The 21,013-nt window shown below is 41.3% G+C and overlaps 3 protein-coding genes across 6 annotated transcripts in view; all 3 read left to right on the top strand.

Moving 5' to 3' along the window:
* The first annotated feature begins 986 nt into the window (after nt 1-986).
* On the top strand, nt 987-4,119 carry pttg1ipb (PTTG1 interacting protein b). Of its 2 annotated transcripts, none has more exons than XR_014699088.1 (7): nt 987-1,119; nt 1,423-1,478; nt 1,565-1,673; nt 2,061-2,163; nt 2,601-2,677; nt 2,969-3,015; nt 3,448-4,119. XR_014699088.1 is itself a non-coding variant. In XM_084545413.1 (7 exons), the coding sequence occupies exons 1-7, from the start codon at nt 1,017-1,019 to the stop codon at nt 3,489-3,491; spliced, it is 528 nt and encodes a 175-aa protein (XP_084401539.1). In that variant the 5' UTR covers nt 987-1,016; the 3' UTR covers nt 3,492-4,119. The 2 variants fall into 2 exon arrangements, 1 of the variants encoding a protein (XP_084401539.1); XM_084545413.1 differs by having other exon boundaries at nt 2,601-2,666.
* Nucleotides 4,120-5,044: 925 nt separating this feature from the next.
* sumo3b (small ubiquitin like modifier 3b) lies at nt 5,045-8,775 on the top strand. Its single transcript, XM_084545379.1, has 4 exons — nt 5,045-5,177; nt 5,745-5,873; nt 6,050-6,121; nt 7,413-8,775. The coding sequence occupies exons 1-4, from the start codon at nt 5,157-5,159 to the stop codon at nt 7,476-7,478; spliced, it is 288 nt and encodes a 95-aa protein (XP_084401505.1). The 5' UTR covers nt 5,045-5,156; the 3' UTR covers nt 7,479-8,775.
* A 3,558-nt stretch (nt 8,776-12,333) lies between these two features.
* fmnl2a (formin-like 2a) overlaps nt 12,334-21,013 on the top strand; it is a 47,727-nt gene continuing 39,047 nt past the window's right edge. For all 3 annotated transcript variants that reach the window (XM_084544882.1, XM_084544883.1, XM_084544884.1), the window contains exon 1: nt 12,334-13,036. In XM_084544882.1, coding sequence (XP_084401008.1) covers nt 12,923-13,036 — 114 coding nt within the window. In that variant the 5' untranslated portion in view covers nt 12,334-12,922. The remainder of the gene's footprint in view (nt 13,037-21,013) is intronic.

Below are 21,013 nucleotides of genomic sequence, written 5' to 3'. Positions count from 1 at the left end.
ACTTTTATAGGCCCTAAACATCAATGTTTCATCAACAAACTCATGTGTCCCGATCACACCCTTGTGCAAAAACCTACTAACAACATATTTGAACTGCTACTGCAGGAATATCAATACAAGGGCACGTGGGTTTCTTTCTCTCTAATGAGTTGTTGAAGTGTGTACAAGAATATCTGACAAGAATCCACCAGTAAAATCTAGGTTTTGTCATAAATACACTTTGATTTTGATTTTCTGCGGGACTTTCTTGGTCGTGTAAATGCGCCAGTAATTCTGGGGAGGAATCTTGGCATATTTTTCACAACTTGGCAACCCAAAACTTTTCCCTTTCTTAGTTTAAACTATCTTATTATCATTTGTTTGACTTATTAGGGAGAAAAAAAAGAAGAACCTGACAAATTCTAGACTGTGTATGGGTGCGGCAATATGTGTCTTTGTTTCCGACAGCCTATTTGCAGCTTTATATGCATAATATAATCTAAAAGTGAGCAGAATAAGCATTTAATTAAACTCGTACACATGTACTACCCTAGATCTCAACTGCTAATTCAACCTTGTGGTGGAAACGTGATGATACAGTATATTTACAGACATTTAAACACATTTTACTGTCACAAGTGTGTTCTCCCTGGTGCCAGGCACTTTCTGTTTTATTCCAGAGAGCTGGGAATTGCAGCACACAGATCTAAATATGCCAATACCACACAATAGAAAGCTATGCATTCTAAATGTAATGCCAAAAGCAAGCATACTCATTATGCAGATTTCAAAATATTTAATATTGTTATAGTTTTTTATTTAACAGAAAAAGAAAAAAGTAATTTAATCGAGTTGTGTGTATTTTCAGGGAGTAATAAAATATCGTTTTCGGTAAGATGTCTCACTCGGAGGCTTTTTCATACCACCAGTGCCAGGATTTCATGACGTCAGCCCTCGTAAAGCAGAGGTCCAGCCTTTACTGAGACTCTCCACGAAGATTTCCTCCCTCGCAGTCGTGGGGTCTCACTCGTGTCACCATGTCCACAGCTCTCGGAGCGTCCGTCTCTGTACTTGCCATCGTTCTCTGCGGTGTTATCGCTGTTACAGAGGCACAGACATCCACTCCTCCTCCGGGCCCGGGTAAGTTTTTTTTATTTAATTATTTCTTTTAGTTCCAGCTTCTTTGTTTTGCTCTGGAGGAGTCGGGTCATGAGACTGTCACATGACATCAGGCAAAGAGATTTCTCGTAATCAGAATAATCATGTGGATTCGTGGCACGCCTGTTTTCTTAGTGGACATTTATTGTATTCAACAGTACAAACTTGACTCTTGTTTTTCTTATAATCCCCTCCTCGCTCACTTTAAACTCAGCTGTTGCAGCAACATCACAGTAGTTTCTTTTGTTGTAAATGCATGTGTACGCCTGCTTTTCTCTGTTTCAGTCCCTTGTGCCTGGAGATCCAACACCAGTTGTGCTGAATGTTTGCAGAATGTGACTGTAAGTTTCAGACACTGTAGCTGTGTCCAGTCAGTGTTGCCACAAAACACAAGATATGGAACTCAGTCATCTTGTGTTTGTTGCAGTGTTTGTGGTGCATACCAACTCAACAATGCATTGAATACCCGGTGAGGAACATCCTTCCCCCCAGCAGTGTTTGCCCTCTGAATGATGCACGATGGGGGCTATGCTGGGGTAAGAATATATAAACATTAATTCCACATATAGGATTATTGCTTGAAAGTAAAATGAATACACTTGAATCCAATCTTCATTTCTATAAACATTATAGGAAGAATTATTGATCAGTAAATATCTATTAATTATAGTATGTACTACACAAGGCACTCCAGAGGTGACTGAAATTTGAATTTGAGTCACTTTTAAAAGATTTAATTACTTTTATTTTGGCATTTCTGTGCACGGTCTCCATAGATGAAACATAGCCAAATACATAAATGTTAGGCTTCTAAAGCAGCAACCGTCACCTTGTCTATTTAATTATGGGGTTAATGCATGCAAATGTTATGACAAGGTGAATTATTTACTCGTTCTCTCTGGGTTTTTGCCTTTGATTTACAGTCAACTTCCAGATATTGATCATCACAATGTCAGTGCTGGCTGGGGTCATCATCATCGCCATTCTGGTTTGCTGCTTCCGCTGCTGCAAGTGTGAAAGAATTGGGTGAGCGTTATGTCACATGAAGCGCTGGTTGTGAAATCTGGTTCAACATGGAAGCGGGAGGAGCAGGAGGGGGTGGAGGAGCAGGAGGGGGTGGAGGAGGAGGAGGAGCAGGAAGAGTGGGGAGCACAATGGATTCTTATTCTGTAAAGCTAGGCTGATACCGCTATCTCCAAAAGCCTGCCAGAATTTGTGGATGCAATTAAGCTCCCACAATAACTTTGCTCTTTCTGTTCAAACAGCTTTTTTTTTTTCTGCTGATGCTCGTTTTAGAAGAGATTTAATTAAGGGATTGTATGTGATGCTGAGTCAAAGTTAGAACTGTTTCACTTGTATTTATTTATTTTTTGGTACTATAAATATGTTAAGCTAAAATCAAAACCAAAACATGTGATTAATGCTGACACAAATGCAAATACATACATACCTTTACATTCCAGGAACAAGAAAGAAGATGCAAAGGTGGAGCGACAAACTCGAGCGAGGAAGGCCCGTCAAAAAGCGAGGTGAATGTTGAGTAGGTGTCTGACCAAGCCAAATTTAGCCATATGCCCAGATAAATAATACAATTCATTATAACAATAACCTCCATCAACTCTACTGGGACTTCTCATCAAACATATATCATTATATTAACAAGATGGATAACAAACATTTTGTTGCATTAAAACGTGAAATCATGAGAGTTACGGTCAACACAACATTTAAAGCAGCACTTTGTGCAAAGCCGTAATTTCAACCACCGTAGGCGTGAGTGCTGCCAGTGTTCGCTGTCGTCTAACAATTTGTCTTTGTTTCTTCCCCGCAGGAGAACAGAGATGCAGCTGAGGCATGATGAAATCAGGCAGAAATATGGTGAGACTCGTTTCTTGTTTGCGCGATTTGAGTGGGTTAATAGATGTGCATTTGGAATATCAAAGAGGGTTTGTTTTGATGGTGCTTAGTTTACAAGCACAGTGATCAAACGGCAGCAAAAAAATAAATAAAAGAATAAAAGCGGTGGATAAAAAGCAGGTACGGGAAAGATAGGATTTTTAAAAAAGAGATAATGAAATCTGAGCAGATGAAACAAGGGAACTACATGAAAAAGTCTGTGAATCACAAGAAAGAACAAATTGATCCAATAGTGCCACCTACTGGAGAAAAATCAATAAGGTAGAATTCAATTCCAACTTTTTGTCAGTGATTTTTGTAATTTTACTGTTAATGCCTTCATTACATTTAAATCAAAACACAACTAATCTGAATAATTTTACTCAAGTCTGATGATTACTTGTTCCTTTTCAGGAGTGGCAAAGGATAATCCATATTCCCGTATGGACGATCATTAAGAAGAATCTCAGCAACGATTCGTAAAGATGGTCTTACTGATGCCAGTAACACAGCGTACAAGCAGCTTCTGATAAACTGTGATTATCTGAATAGATTTCACTTTCTTCACCTAAAGTTTCTTTTTAAAGAAATAAATGACGCTCTCTCTCTTTTTTTTTTAATTTTTTGATTAATATGTCTTATGCCATAACTGGGTTTAAATAATTATGAGAAAACCAGTTCAGCTAACATGATTTTCTGTCCACACATGAAACTAGTTGTCATGGTAAACCCGTCAAAAGATATTTTCCAGCGTTATGTGCAAACATTCCTGAGCAGATTTGCACAAAATGAAGTGCAGGTCCAGAGCTGATCAGGTCTTGTGGGGCTTGTTGTGGAACTACTAGTTTCATTTTCATACAGATTTTGCAATACACATTGTTTTACCGTCATCCATGTCTAAAGTTGAACTTTTGATTTTTTTCTATAAAAGGATGGTTGTGTTTTTCTTTTTTTTCAATATTGATCTTGATAAATGTCAGAAATGGTTTCATAACTTTATTGGATAAAAAGAAATGTGTGATCTTGATCTACGTGTGAGCCATTAAAAACACATTGTGATAATAAATTTCAAAATTAAATGAATATGCTATTTTTTGTGACTTCGATATTTTTAACACTTACAGCAACTTATATTTAGCTTCTAAACGTACAACTCCCACCCAGTGACAAAGGAGACAAGCAAAGTACATGTACAGAGTAGCTTTAAACAAACACTTTTATTCACTCTCTTTATTGCCCTCCTGTTTTATACACTTGGAAATTTGACCTTTGCATTTCTCCCATCATTTGTGCACACGCACGCACTAAGAGCAGTGAGTAGCCACGTGCAGCACAAATAGAGCTCTGGGGTTAGGTACTGTACCTTGCTCAAGGGCACTTCGGTTCATGGATTTGAACTAGTTACTGTGGTTTAGTTCAACCTCTCCTAAATCTGTCACATAATCCTGGATAATATGTGACCAACGTAGCTCAGAATACCATTACGGCTTCCAGGCCCAGTTCTTTCAAGGACTCTAAAAAGAAAGATAATTCATTACAGATGCATAAAAGCTTCAAATCCACAATATCCCTCTGAGTCGTCTTTAAGAACTGCTGGATTTCAGGCTGTGATTCATGTCACTTTAAAGAGAGCAGTGGGCTTTTAAATACATCTACAAGTCCTCTTGTTAACAATGTGCAATGTTTATGTAATTTTTAAGCCACACCTCAAAATTATTTGAAATGACTCAGGATAAATGTTTATAATGCTTCTTTTTTTTTTTTTTTTTTTACCATACTGTTACTAGGTGTTGTAAGAAAAAACGGGGAGGGTGGTGTTTTTGTCTTCCACAGCTTTTGGTGCTTTTGAAAGCTCTTGAGGCCCCTGGTCTGAACTAACTAACTAACTCTCGGCCCTTTTGTTTCACCTATCTCGCGGGAGCGCGCAAATTATCATCCGCGCTCACGTGTCCGCGGCCCCGAAGAAAAGCGGAACACGTGACCTCTTTGGTCGAATTACATTTTAAATTTCAGTGCGCGCTCCTGGTCCAGAGTAAAGAGCCGGAGGAGCTGAGCTGAAGACCCGCTTCACCCACCAGCAGTCTGACTCCTCGTTATTAGTGAACACCGGAGAAAATAGCAGAATGTCTGAAGAAAAGCCAAAGGTCAGTACCGTGCCTCTTCGAAGGAACATATCTTGCATGCTCACCTACAAGGTGTCGACAGTGGCAGTTACAAGTTATCGTTAGCATGTTGTGCTAAGCTAGCCCTGCTGCCAGGCTACAGTTACCTAATTTGAGCGGGTAGACGGAGAAAACAAAGGTTGGCCAATTTGCGGATATGTTGGCTTTAAGCGCACAGTTTAGTGTGTGTGGTGTTTCTGTGTGACCAGTATCCGCTTATTATACTCGTTGGTTCACCGTGCAGTTGAACTATGTTTAGGGGTTCCCGTGCCAAAGATTGTCAGTGTGAGTGAAATGAATGGTTTGTGTTTTTCCTATCATTTGCGCCATTGTGGCTTTCTGCGCCAGTTTCAGTATGCACTAGCTAGCTATGCTAACCACTAGAAGAGCGTGAATGGTGCGCGGCGTAGTGGACGATGAAGCCTGGAACCAGGACAATCCTCGTCTTGCAGATGCAGTTAGCTAACTTAAGTGAGCCGTTGTTGTGTTGAACTGATTAATGTTGTTCTACCGGTGTGCTGCCTCTGCTCATGACGCCTTTTGTTGCAGGAAGGAGTGAAGACGGAGAACGACCACATTAACCTCAAGGTGGCTGGTCAGGATGGGTCAGTGGTACAGTTCAAAATCAAAAGGCACACTCCGCTCAGCAAACTAATGAAGGCATACTGCGAAAGACAGGTAAGTTCATCCTGAGACACTCAAATGTTCCCCACACATTCCTCTGGTGACTCCTGATCTTATTCCACACAGTATGGTGAGGTTTTATTTCAGCTGCTGTGGTGTTATGCTAATGAGTGCATGTATGCAGAATCTCAATAAGATGCTGTTTTTTTCCCTGTTCTTGTCTTTTACAGGGATTGTCGATTCGTCAGATACGGTTTAGGTTTGATGGACAGCCAATTAATGAAACAGACACACCTGCACAGGTTGGTGAAACACAATGTGTTGTGCTGTACTGAAAGCCTATTGTAAATACATTTGTGCTCTCCAGAAATCACTCATGTTTGGTTTTACTACACCAAAATAAAGTCCTTCATCTTAAAACGTAAAGTACCGGGTAATAAGACAGTGGTCAGTTGCATTTAACCAGAACAAAAAAATCAGTCAATTTTTGGACATCTCAACTTTGCCAAGAAGCACTGTCATCCCTCGTAACGGCAGCGCCCACAGGGAAAACATCTTATCCTATATTAGTAAATGATATGTGGGACATGTAAAGTTCATAGTACTTTATAGGCTATTGCGGATAATTTTCATACAAAAGTGATGTAAAATACAGTGTGACGGTCTCATCTGTCATTCATTCTCCTCCATTCTTTTTGTTGATGTATTCAGTTAAGCTTGTTGTAAGGAGATACGTTACTAACTTTCAGGCATTGTTATAGTTAAGTGTATGATGTGCAAAATGTTAGTATTTGCACGCCGGATGAATACTTGTAAACCACTTGGAGAGTGGACATAATGAATATGAGACTACTTTAATAAGCAATGGAATTTAAGAATGGAGTCTGTCTCAATTTTAAACCTAAATCTAACTTATGTCAGATTTGTGACACTGGAGTTAAGGCCAGTTTAGAAACTTATCACATGTTGAAATTAATACACACATCTGTTGTACTGCAGAAGCAACAGATATCGTGTGTCTTAGTCCTGATCTGCTACCTAGAACTGGTCCTCAGTCTGTTCTAGCATATAACTGTTTAAATGTTAACCAAGTGTCAAACTTAGTAAAATAAGTTTGTGCCCATTTTATGTTTCTAAGTATGCAATTTGGACTTTCACATCTGGATACTGATGTTTTTAACCTAAATTCTGTCCTACTTCAGTGTAATGGTTGTGAATGTGATGCGAGATAAAAAAAATTAACATTATGCAAGAGGATTTCGGTCTGAAAGGATAATAGAAGTTACTTTGAGTTTATTTCAGAGTCCACCACATGACTGAGGATTCTTTTTCCTGTACTCTTACCTGATTGTAAATCAAATATTTGGGCTGTTCAGACACATTTGATGACACAATTACTTGTTGCTTCTTAATGGCATAAAATGTCATTTATGTTGAGCTCAACATGAACGACTGCACTAGTGAATTTGGTGTGCATATGTAAAGAGAATAAATAGAACATCAGATAACACTGAATGCATTTTATAATATTGCACTACAGTTTTTATTTGTTCTGAGTGTGACTAATGCGTAATGCATATTTTTTTGTTACAGCTGGAGATGGAGGATGAGGACACTATTGATGTATTTCAGCAACAGACTGGAGGAGTCTATTCTTAAATGTGATTTGGACTCTGGGGTTAGCACATTTTTATTTTTTTTTCCCCCATGTTGTATTTGTTTATTTCAGTTTTTACTTCTTTTTCACTGTGCTTGGCTAAATGTCAGACTATTCATTCACACATTTTTTTTTTTTTCCCATTTGGGGGGGCAGGGGGGGCAAATGCTGACTTTGAGATGCAGGTTTTTTTTAAACGTGTTTTATTCAAATAAATGGATGATTTGAAATTGTCCAAGGCAGGGACACATCTCAGATCAGATATGGCTTATTATTATTATTATTATTGCGGTCCTGTGATGTTGAGAAGACCTCCTGCATGTCTCATGAATCATAAGCTGAGTGCCATTTTTTTTCTTTTTCTTTTTTCTTTTTTTCTTTCCTTTTCCAGATCAGTCTAAGTATTAAAATTCAGGATAAACGTATCTATTTTCATTCATGTACTCTTTAGAATTATATAAGGAACACTGCTGGATTGGAGTCAGTGCTAATATGTCCATAGATAGCAAAGACAAATGGACACTGTTACCCACAAAGCAGATTTAACTATAGTACGGCCGTGTTTGTGGACCAAAAGTGCTAAATGGAGATGTATGCTAGGGTTACTGTAACATAGTGGAGAGAGGAGTTTTCTTCTTTTGTAAACTCACTTCTTTACACCTTTTCAGGACCTTTAAAAATACTCGCATACATACAGAGTCAGTCATGCATACTGTGTTGCCAGTTCAATAAGTTTGTACAGAGCCTATCCAGACATTATCAATATTTTCTTTGATGCTTGTGTGTTGGTAGATTGTTTTTTTTTTTTTTTTTTTTTTTTTTTAATAAGAATGTCAACCTGCATTTTAAAGCATCTTGAAATTGCATAGTGACGTTGGCAGATATTCCAGTTTCTTTAATTTGTATATTGTTTGTTGTCCCTATACTGTATACAATAAATATAGTTTGATACTCGGCCTCTTTAATCACAAGTTAGCTTCCATTTGTGGGTAAAGTACTTTAACAAAGCAGCGGAGAAATATTTGCATCTTGGGTGTTAACATTAAAAGGCCTCGGTGCGTCAATCCCAACCTGGATGGTGGTTGCATCTGTGGTTTTTTATTTTATGAACAAATTAAAAAGAAACAAAAAAAACAGGCCACTAGTTTATGTAATGTTGGAAAGCGATTGGTTGCAGATGTGAACTCTAAGAATGTACGTATATGGTTGTTTTAATCTCCTCTGAAATGGGTTTGTGGAGTGTTTGTCTTGCACTCCAGATAGTCTGATCCAGATCCAGACGGGCAATTTACTTTACACACATTAGAGGGCACCATTATTCTGAAAATGTAAAGGAAACCACTTTCTGTTCTCAATCTGCAATGCTGCTCCAGTCGCTGAATCCTCCAGCCCTTGCATTAAAACACAAAGACTGGTTTGTTGATTGATTCCAGCCTTGTGAAGACAATAACTCCATCAGGCTCCTCTTGCTTAAGAGAACTTGATTTCACAGATGTTACTAAACCGAGCGGCCAAGTGGACTCCGGCGAGGCTCCTCGCATAGAGGTCCGATTGTGCTTCTTTTATTTTTGGCACCTTTTTAGCATTTTAGATTTCCTAGAGGAGACATTTGAAGCCAGTCATGTTTCCCCGGATCTATCAGAAATGCAGCTGCAAGGTGCCCCCCCTCCCCCGCCCATACATTTAAGTAAGTTCCTGCTGGTGTTAAAGGCAGCCCCTTGGATGAGCATGACAGTATGTTGTATGTTGTGGAATTGACTGATTAAAATAAGAAGTCCGTTTAGGGAAAATGATGCATTATTGTTCTTGTACGTAACAAAAACTTAGATCATTTGGCATGTAAGAATGCAATATACTCATTCACAATGTTTCTGTTGAGTCTTTGTCACCGCCAGTTAATATTAACTTTGTAGGGTTGACATCAATAAATAACTTAAATATAAAACTTCAAATCTGGATGAATGAAACACGGCTCATAGCTGCCCCAAATGTTCCCGTATTTTTCTGAACCAGTTTGTGTTTTATTGCACACAAAACACAGAAGACTTCACCAGGACTTCATAATCCCATGTACAGATATGTAAATGTTGAGCTTTCAACAATTTTACAACATCCTTATTGTGAATTTTGAAAGAAGACCAGCATCAGGAACATCATCTGAGTAAATAAAACAGTGGAAGAACATGCAGTGCGCAGTGAGTCTCGTCCACAACACAGTGGGAGCAGCCCTCAAACGGAGCACATAAACTTAACATTGAAGACGTAATGATCGCATGAGGTCAGTCAGCTGTGTTTCGCGTCCTCTGTGCGTCCAGCAAGCTAACCTCAGATGTGACGCCCTCCCCTGCTGCATCGGTCCAGCAGGCTGAATGAAACCACTGTGCATCTGGAGAACCTCTGGATTATCTCCAGAGTTCTGTATGCTGATGTCACCCTAGTGTGCGTAATGATGTCCCCACCCTGAGCAGATCAGATTTCATTGCAACACATCTTGGAGATCATTGGAGCATTTGCTATGTTTGGAATTATACAGTTATTATACTTTTTTTTTTAAAAAAAAGAATAAAACTATAAAAGGTATAAACATTGCTTAAGAAGTTTTCAGAGGATTCTTCAATGAAGTCTGGAACAGAATAATTTCCTGAGGGTTTTGTCCAAAGGATTTTTGTGTAAGGAGAGATATACGTATGAGACAAAAAAAAAAAAAAAAAAAAAAGTAGCATTAACAACAATAGAACTTTTCACAGCAGACATTTTGGCTCGCCAAATAATATGTTGCGACAGTGGGACAGCATGCACAATATAAACTGAAGCAGCTAAATGGAATTAATCAATTTTCTTAGATGCTTTTTATGTGAGTCTGTTTCTTATAAAAAAAAAATTAACAATGCAGCACACATGGTAAAGTGTAAAGCTTTCTTATTATTCACATTTTATGATTTTTACTAAACAAATAACAGACCTAGTTACTGAATGAAGAGATAGAGAGGTATAGTTACTTAATAGTGACTATGATGACTGCATTACATTGCCACTGTAAACCTAAATGCAGCAATTGAACACAATGTTCAAATGAATACAGTGAATAATTGGAGATCACTTCACATAAAAACAACAACATAAAACTGACACAATTGTCTTCCCTTTTAGCAGTTTATTGTTTTCTAGTACACATAATTCAATGATTCTGTGATCTAATAATTTCATTAAGTGAATAAAACGACTGACATTTGAAATATCCGGTCAGCTGAGGGTCATGTGACACAGTTAATTTGTGTCCCAAACCTTTCATATTACTGCATTGTGGGCTGGGAGCCTCGATTAAAAGTTTAAATGGCTTGAGTGAGCTGAGATTTACATTGCAATGGCCCACGCCCAGGGTATGGTGCAAGTTGGGGGCACTTTGAGCAGCCATCGAATATTGTTATGTGCATCACCGGTGCATTTCCTAAGATGGAAGCTCAAAATCTGCACCGTTAAAATGATAAATGGTGATTTTAGTCATGAAACAGTTTAGCCGGTTGTCTGTTTGTGATACACGGGTTTGCTCATTCACTGGCTATTTTGAAAAAGACTGTGTAACAACTTATTCAGTCAGAGATAACTTTAACCATGTGACTGAGGCTTGTGAGTGTGCATGTTTTCTTACCACCGAATGACCTGTAAAACATTTGTTACTAACCTCTTTAAGCCTTGGCCTCAATCTCATGCCAAAAATAAACTGAGTATATCTCAGCAACTTGGATAAAGACAACACTTAGGTTTTCTGATGTAAGAATTAGTTTGTATATTACTGGGTCAGAGAAAATGAAGGCGGAACACAGCAAGTTAAGAGGGTATGCTGTGTGGGTGGGTTGCTACATGGTTAGCTCTTACATGGTGCATATGGTTTCTTCCAGTTAAGTCACAATTTACCATCACAGCTCTGATGAATGACAGTGACGTCTCATTGTGATTGCATCTGCTATTTTTGATATACATGTGAAGATTGTCTGGCCAACCTCAAAAGTGATAGCTGACACAATTACATATCTTCCACAGCACAGAGAAGCTTTAACTCACAGGTGTCAAACATATGGCCCGCGGGCCAAATGTGGCCGCCGGAGGGTGTAATCTGGCCCGCAGCATGAATTTGCAAAGTGCGAAAATTACATAAAATACTGCAATTTTTCAGTGAAAATAGCTGCTATTCCTAATTTGTCCGCTGTTTTAGAAAGAGAAGTGGACAGAACACAACAATGGGACCCGGGGCTAAACGGCAGACAGCAATGTGCCCAAATTGCACTTATTTTAACATTTTAACAAGGATAGTTTATTAAATGTAAACATTCTCCTAATTTACTTGTCCTTCTTTGCACTAAAACAAAAGAAAAAAGTCGAGTTGTCATTACTTACAGGTTATCATTCTGTTAGGTCACCGGTCCAAACTAAAATGAGTTGGACACCCCTGCTTTAAGTAGTTTAGCAGCCAGCAAACATCAAGTGGAACTGAATGCTATATAACAAATAAATTACAAGTTACTGATTTACAAATAAATCAGAATTAGCTCCATGGAGACACATTTTCATCACTACACGTACACAAACGCAGAAAGAAAAAAAAAAACTACTCGGAGGAAATAATTCATTCACTTCATAGATCCCCTGTAATCGCCCCTCGATTGTATGAGGGGGACCCTTGCCTATATAGGGGCCCCTTGAAGGGGTGAAAAGTAGGGGGTGGGGGTCGCCGTGGACTCAAGTTAGTTTTTCCTCCCACAGCGGACTCAAAGTACCACAATGCAACACCGAAAAATATCATCTCCTTAGCTACGGCGTTGGGAGCTACGCCCCAAGAAGAAGAAGAAGAAAAAGAAGAAGAAGTGGGAGGCTTGCCCCCTGAAAGAACTCATTGTGGAGAGGGATGAGAGTGTGTGCAGCCGCAGCGTGTGTGTGTGTGTGTGTGGACCCCCTCCTCCTTAACTAGCTGGTCAGCAGTGGAGGGATTAGGAAAGGCAGCTCCGCTCACTCACCCACTACTAACAGACGGGGGATTGCAACAAGCGTGAATCATGCCCGTCGTCATTACTACCGGCTGGGAGTGGAGCCGAAATTGTGCAAGATACGGATAACAGCGAAGGAAGGTCCGAGGGGATCGAGTCACGCTTCCAGGTTTCTCCCTTCTCCGCCGTGGAAATGTCTCAGCAGGGACTCCGCTGCTGTTGCTGCTGCCGCCGCTGCCGCCGCCGCTCGGACCCGTCGCGTTACGCTGCCGCTGCTTCCCTCACATGTGTTTAACAAGTAACCTGGATAACTAAAAAAAAAAGTCAGAAAACCAAAAGGACGTGCGGATATTTACCACTTTTTTTTTTATTTATTTAAAACGTGCCGAGATTTTCTTCAAGTGGACGAGAAGGTGGTAAAGAAAAAGAAAAAAAAAGTTGGGGTCCCTGATCAGAGAGGAAACATGGGGAACGCAGGGAGCATGGACCATCACCCTGATTTCAGGGGACACAACATGCCCCTGAAACTGCCCATGCCGGAGCAAAGTGAACTGGAGGAGAGATTTGCAATCGTTTTGGTAAGGAAAAGAAAAAAGTCATCTGTCTTCTCTTTGTTCCCTCCATGCTTCAGTGTCCTGGGACGGGACAGCTGTGTGTAGGTTGGACCTCTGTTTGTCCAGCACGCCTGATCCTTCCTTTGTTGTTGGGAAAAGGGGGGCATTGCGAGTAAAAAAAAAAAAAAAAAAGAAAGAAAGAAAAGAAAAGGTGATTATTTGTGTCAGAAGTCTTTCTCTGGCATCATATTTTAGTGTTTTTGCTCTTTGAATCAAAGCTGTAGCAGGACTGTGAATTTAGCGCCCTCGGCTCTTAATGAAAACAACCAGCCTTTAAACTTTTCACACTGTAACAGGTCACATTTAGGCTCTCAGGACCCAAAACTCAAAGCTTCTGTAAATTTCCAAGTGTGGACACATGAGACACCTGAGGTCTTAACATGGCAAATTATTGCTTTTATAGCCGTGTTCTTTTCCCACTTTATGAGTCCGGACGCTGGCTCACCGCTGAGATCTTTAAGTGCCCGGCATGGCATGTCCTTTGAAACATGTGCCACATCATGAAGAGTCAACAGATATGTCAGCAGTTGCATTACAGTGTCTGAACAATTGTTCACCAAGATCCTAAGGATGAAAGCAGAAATTTGCAGGAAAGTTGTCTTTGGCCGCGTTCGTGGACAGAAACTTTCGTCACTTCCATGAGTGTTACTCGCCACCTTCTCCTGAGCTGTGAGACATTAGTTTTGAAGCCATGGATGTGAATAATAAAACAGCTCTTTGCTTTCCAGTGCGCCGCTGCCCAGTCACTGAATAAAGGCTCGCACAGAAGAAGGTGAAATTTGAGAGCTGGCAAAATGTGGGTCAAACGTGATTGTCGCCTGGCCTAGTGCTCTCACACTCTCACACATTAACCGCTCAGGAGGTGGAGGAATTTTACTTGAGCAAGCAAACTTGTCTGGGAGGAAAAAGGTTCTGTGCCAATTTTTTTTTTAATATATTTATTTATTTAAATATTAATGTTGGTGGCACAGATCTTTAAGCCCGTTATGAAAACCGGATCAAGTTTACGTGGAAGCCACATCACTTGTGTTGCCGTGGCACTGCGTTGGGGAGTGATTGCTGCTTGTCAGACACAGATGAATCCCGTTCAGCGCCAGAGGCTGCAGACTTTGGGGTAATAGAGGTTTGACGTCACGCCGCTCAGGGATTTAGGCCTTCTCCTTAATCACATCTGCTGTTAGAGTCACCTACTGCCTACATTTTCTGAGCATCAAGAGTCAGCTCTTATCACATGTGGGATTATACGCGAGAAAATGATCATGATCCGTCAAATTTAGCCTACAAAACCAATCCTCATTATATGCTCTCCTGAGGAAACTACCTGTCTTAACGGAGGATTTCCTGGACCGGCTGTCAGAAAAGCCGATCCTGATAGCATGTCAGGAACTCCCTCACTCCCTCCCTTCCTCCTCCTCCCTGCTGCCAGCATGATGCCTCAGCTCTTCTTGGCAGGATGGAAGCCCTCCAGCATTAGAAGAATTTAGTGCTATAATCACAGCATTTAGTGTTATTTACAACCATTTAAGGCCTAATGTGTCTCAGCTGTGGCCGATGGCACTTGGTTGCGTGGAGTGGCACTGCGCGACTCTGATGCCCTAGCTTCGGTTTGAGTAGCAGATGACTGGGATGATGCCTCTGATTTTGTTTCTTCTTTGCATCCAGTGCTGATGACGCACTTCACTGCAGATCAACCATTAATCATTAATACTTTCCTGGACTAAACTGTTGTCTTTCTTCTGCATGTTCTCAGTGGTCAAATAATAGCAGTAGGACTATTTACTACTTGCCTCTCTTAATAGATTCGATCAACAGTTGGGATTTAAGGGCTTGTGCTACATGCGACCACATTCAAGCAGTCACCTGAATTCGTTCCCAGGGACAAGCGGTGTTTGAATTTCCACACTGCGTGATGTGAAAAGCCTCCTTTCAAATATTGACTCATGACTTGAATCATCTCAGCAGAGCACATGGTGCGAGTAACCATACATGTACAGTCTCTACAGTAAGAACCTTTATATAGATCTTTTCAAGCTTACAGTATCATACAGTATCTGAATTGGTTTCTGTTCAGTGGAACTATCCACTGAATGTCAAAAGCTCCAGGGCCAGCTCCAGGGGTTTTGCACTGACTTTATCCACAAGACCAGCAAGTGAACCTTGAGTGGAGATTGTTTTGTGCTGTTCCCATCGTCAAGAATAAACCGTTAAGCTCAGTGAACAATATAGTTTTGTTCAGTTTAGCAGTTTAAAATATCTAAAATGGAAACAAAACCAAATCTGTCTGCTTCCGTATCATATGCATTTACAACTGAACACACCTCACCACACGGCAAATTTTAACCGGCGCCTTTTCTTGTGCAGCTGGTTTAAAGTTAAATTTTAACCCACCTTTCATGGATAAGGTTTGTGTTTGTGTGTACCAGTGGTTTTACTGCCAGCTGAGTCTGCAGTTTCTGCTAAATGAAAAGCTCCCATTGAAGTTTTCTGGCTCATGATTCCCTGCAGCCGAGGCTTGATCTTTGAAATAGACTCAGGCTAATTGTCATGTAAGGCCGGTGCCATGAGAGGAGTGGCTGATCTGCATGTGACCTTGGCCGTTCGGATTGGAGGAGATAAAACCCAAATATTCGTTGTTTAAAGTTCTGAAGGGGGTAGACGTCCATAAACAGGCTCTTATTTTAATAAGTGATTTGCAGTTCTAAGGCCAGCTCTCTGCTTTTTATGTCTCATGCAGCATCCAGAGTAAAATGTCTCTGGGAAGCATTTCTGTTGGCCCAGGGTTGGTGACATAAGTCTCCTGCAGATGGGTTGCACGTGATTATGAGCTAGCCCTCTCTGTGTTTACTCTGCTCAGCACATTGTTGTTAGCCCAGTGAATTAACTTCATGGCTGGCCATATCAACATGCTGGTTAATCAGTTTACCCTGGACTCTTTCCCTAACCAATCTAAGGTATGAGCAAACCTTCAAAGTGGGGTTTTTGTCTCTTTACCAATACCTGCAAAATGTCTGTAAGCATGTTGAATGACTACAATCTCTGACTCACATCTGCAGTATTTGTCTGTCTATATGCTTCACGCAGAACCAAAGGAAAATGACTCTGTGTAACAGGAATGTAGCTCAGACCTCATGTCTGCTCTTCAGCTCCCGCCTCAGCTAACCACAGAGTTGACGTCAAATCAAATTGCACCCACATCCAGGATATCGTCCTCTTGAACCTCAGGGCTTTGGCGTTTGCTGAATGTCACGGCCACTGTCGGGGAGGCAGAGAAGTTTGCAGCCATGACTTGTTTAAATGCCATATGGCTGGATATAGGCTTAGCTGTTGTTGTTGTTGCTGCTGCTCTTCTCAATAGTCTGCCCAGATTACATCTAAGCTGCTTTGTTTAAAGTCTGCCGAAGCGCCTCGGGCTGCTGTTATTTGTGCTGTGAGGTGCTGCATCTGAAATCTACTCCTCAGATTGATCACAAGCAGACCTCATGCTCAACTGAACTCTAATTTGTCACACTGACAGGTCCAGAGTGCTTTTTACCTTAAGACTTCTTTAAGCTTAAACCTTTCCCAGAGCTATTGGCCTGACTTAAACAAACTGACTTGGATTGTAAAATTCAGGATGAAGGTGTCTATACGTACACTCATGGTTACAACTGCATAGAAAACCACCCTGTGAGTCTGTAGTTTTCCTCAGTTCCATTAACATTTTTAGCACCTTAATAGGTTTGGGTTCAGTCTCACTGCTGTCAAGACAAAGACTCAGTTGGTGGCTAGCTGGTGAGCACAGAGGAGCATTCTGAATCAGAAACCATGTACATCTCCACTTCATAGGGACATAGTACATCAATCAGCCACAACAATAAAACCACAGACCATCTTGTGACAGTACAATGTTCTGCTGGGAAACTTTGGGACCCGGCATTCATGTGGATGTTACTTAGACATGTACCACCCACCTAGACCAGAGGAGACACCACCACCCCATAGCAATGACACTCCTTGATGGTAGCAGCCATCCCCAGCAGGATGCAGCCTGATACAGGTACACATACCAAAATTGTTTATGATCAACTCAAAAAACATGAAAAACAGTACAAGGTGTTGACCTGGCCTCCAAATTCACTAGATCCCAAACTGATCAAGTGGGATGCACTGGAACAAGCCTGATCCACAGAGGCCCCTCCCCTCAACCCATAGGACCCAAAGTCCCCCACTAACAACATTCTGTTGCCAGACACCACAGGACACCCTCAGAAGGCCCATGTCCATTCACTGATGAGTCACAACTGTTTTGGAGGCACAAGGGTGACGTACACAATATTAGGAAGGTGGTCACAATGTTGTGGCTGATCAGTGCATGATATCTCAGCTTGAAGATGTTAAATCAAATTAAAGTCGAACTGTGTGAGGACAGTAACCTCCCTTATCTCACACTCTCCTACATGGAACCCAGGAAGTGACTAAGCTAACCCTCTTAGTTTTTTCCATGTCGACTCTTCTTCATTAAAAAGCAGAACAATGGGTATTGTCTGAGGCGCAGAGGGTGAACAGTGACTGGGTCCCGTGCATCAGGCCCACTGAACAGAGCCACTCTTTATTCTGCTGGGAGCCCAAGACGGAGCCTGGCACTGGACCCAGACCCGGCAGGCTGCGAGAGGCCACTACACACACACACACACACACACACACACACACACACACACACATGTGTGAGTGTGTACATGCTTGTGTTTGTGCATGTGCATTTCTGTTGGGTCGGATCCCTAGGATGCTCACCCCCGCCAATTAGCCGTAACAGAGCTGAGCATGAAATGCTTGGGGAGCAATGAGATCCGACAGCCAGTGCTCTGGCCTTTGCTGCATCTCAGAAGGGATGTGAGGTGCTGCGGCGTCAAGAGACAATGTGTTGCACAAAACCCTGAAGCGTATAGCTTGGAGGCATCTTGCCTGGCTGGCAGAGGGTCAGCTGATTATGTGGGAACAGGTCCCTTGGCTGAGTAAAGGCACCGCTGAGTTGAAGCCACTGAGGCTTCAATCAGCATTGTTGCTCTCAGTTCAGTTTTGACATCTGCACGTTTGGGGGTTTTGTTTCTGCAATGCTGTGTGGGTGGCAGAGGCTGCTTAGAGTACCAACCAAGACAATACTGACTTTAAAACATCCCTAAACTCCTTTGACAGGTTTTCTGAATGATCATAGTTGGACCTTGGTTTGTGTACTGAATTTACAGGTGACCCTGAAGTAGTTGTGTGTTCTTTTTGCTGCAGTTCTTACCAAGGAGCAGGTGTACATTGGTGTAGCCTGGAAAAGACCAGTCGGCTCCTTTTGTGTTGGTCTCAGTCTATTGCAAATGTTGTCCAGCAGAACCAGTCCAAGGTTCACACAATGCAAGCGAGCGAATCACAGCTCTGTGTAGGAGTGCGCTATGGTCGGGATCTGTCCAGGCTCCAAAGTGGCAGCTGCTCTGTAAAGCGAGACTGTTTGGCCAAAGCGCTGGCAGCACAAGAGTGGGAGTTTTGTTATGAACTCTCAAGAATTAGTTGATGTTCATGTTATCAGGGGCAAAGTTAAGCGAATCTCTCAAAATGTCTGTCACTGTGACAAATTAGGTGGCATGTTGTGGTGTAAGTTTTATCTTGTGGCATTGAGGTTGTTGTCATTTTAGTTTTGAGGAGCCTTGAGGTGCAGAATCATCATCATGATGCTTTCATCTGTTAGCTTATCCACAGAAGACTCATGGTCCACCAGCTGGCATTTTGTAGACTTAATATTATAAGATTTGTTGTCCTTCTGTATAGTTCTACGTTACTGTACAATCTTTGCTCTACATGTGCTTTTCCCTCCATCTGTCTTGAAGTTAACAGACCAGGGTTTTACCAAATCCTGCTCTGTAACTTGTACTCCGCTATTTACTTTTTTTTTGGAATGGTTCAAAAGTTGACTTCAACATAGTCCTATTTCTTCTGGAGCTTCTTTTGCACTTGAATGGGTTTTCTTGAGACATATGCTGCTTTTGAAGCTGCCAGAGTCAAAAAGGCAGGTTTTGTCGGGTAACGACTTGCCAGAATTAACATCTGCAGAGCAGAATGGGAGGTCCTGTTGCATTTGAATGTACTTCAGTCCTCATTGCCAGAGTTTGATATTGGCCCCATCGGGCTTGGAGACAATGAAGCAGTCTGCCGTTTTGGGTTTTACTGGACAGTAGATGTGCTTCTTGCTCTGGACCCGCATGAAACCAGAGCAGAGTGCCAGTATGTCATGCTTCAGGATTTAAATCAAATGATCACGTCAAACAAAAGCCAAGCAAGAGACTTGACAAAAAGTCCTCTGGAAAGTAATTTTTTCCCCCTACAGTGGGACGTTTATTCATTATTTCCAAGTGTCATTTGGTTTAGTCAGGTCAGTGAAAACCTGCGGTAACATGCTCATGAGTCACACTGGTCACGTTTCCTCCATTCGCTTTCAGTGCATTCTGTTTGAAGTACTTTAGCTTGGTCTGCATGATTAGTGCTTTGCCTCCATTATCCTTATTTGTTGTTAACATAAATGTAGTGATGTGATCAGTGAACCTGTGTTTTCAACCTCCCATTCTGCCTTTCTCCCCCAGAATGGTGCAGAAACACACTTTTCTGTTCACGCTGCGTCAGCCACCTCATTGGAAGAAGCAACATTACAGCTCTTTGTGATGAATTCTTCAGTGTTCGAAGGTGGTATTTTTCAGGGTTAAAGTTTACTTATGTGTTTAAGTCATCATTCCGTCAGAAATGTTTGTTTGGCTGCCAGAACTGTTGTAGAAGCACAGATAAAGCAGGAACCAGTCCTGTCTTGCCAGCTCTGAGTGGAGTCGGTAAGGTGTTAACGCAGCTTACTATGAAATGCTAGATTGTCATAATTTGATATCGCCAACACTTTTCAAACCAAACGCTTTCAGGATGTGTGCTGAGGTTTTTTACTGTTACATCATGCTTACTGTTAGTGCTCAGACTTCCCAGGCTGCATTTACGTTTGGATCTGTTGTTATTTCATCTATATTTTAACCTAATACCTGTTTATTGAAGACCATAAATGACTATATAGTTCTAGAAAACATATCCAGAGAGGGTCAACCTAACAGTTTGTTTTGCACCCTTACAGCTGTAATGAGTCTGTTACAATTTGTTATTCTTCATAGTAGATAAACAACTTTTCTGATTCATTCTAAGTTGGAGGTGGGACATGGACTCCACCTCAGTCCAGACACTTTCGCAACCTCGCAACATCTGGTCTGGCCGGAGCGCCTCTGTGTTCGTGTATCTCTTGTTTTATTTGGACAACTTCCTGCTGCTCCAGACCATCTCCATAATGTTTCCGCTGTTTGGATAGCATCCAGCACTGAAGCCCCTCTATCGAGCCAAAGCGATTTCACCCAGAATGTAAACATTGCACTCGTCTTTTTGGCAATTGTCTGTATATTTGCTCACGACGCGGAAACACAAAGTGTCATGGATTTCGTCCCACAAGGAATATTGAAGAAAGGTTTCAGACGGAGCAGCTTGGCTTTACTCTCAAGTTTTAAGGTTCACAGAGGAAGTCGAATTTGATTCCTCCCTCTTGCAGCTGCTGTTTTCTTGTGTGTACTCATCGTATGGCGGTGCATGTTTTTCATAAGCTCTCTTGAAGAATGCACTTTAGAAAAGTAGTTTGTTGACAGTGTGTTTAGAGTTGCACAAATGAGGTGATATTTCACATCCAGAATAGCTGGTGCAGAGTCTTTTAGAGAATGGCAGGTTCACAGTATCTGAGATTGTAAATCATCCCGCTGAGGTAAAGAGCTAGAAATGCTGCTGGAATGTGGTAAAATAAGAGGCACAAACATTTGAACTCACCATTTGGCTGAGAGGCATTCCAGTGAACAGCTTCACAAACGCCACTGTCGGGTCAGGGGGTCCTAGAGATTACAAAGCTAATCT

This window comes from Chelon labrosus, assembly GCF_963514085.1.
Source record: "Chelon labrosus genome assembly, chromosome: 5".
Classification (NCBI taxonomy): Eukaryota; Metazoa; Chordata; class Actinopteri; order Mugiliformes; family Mugilidae; genus Chelon; species Chelon labrosus.
This window is presented reverse-complemented; position numbering and strand designations above follow the sequence as displayed.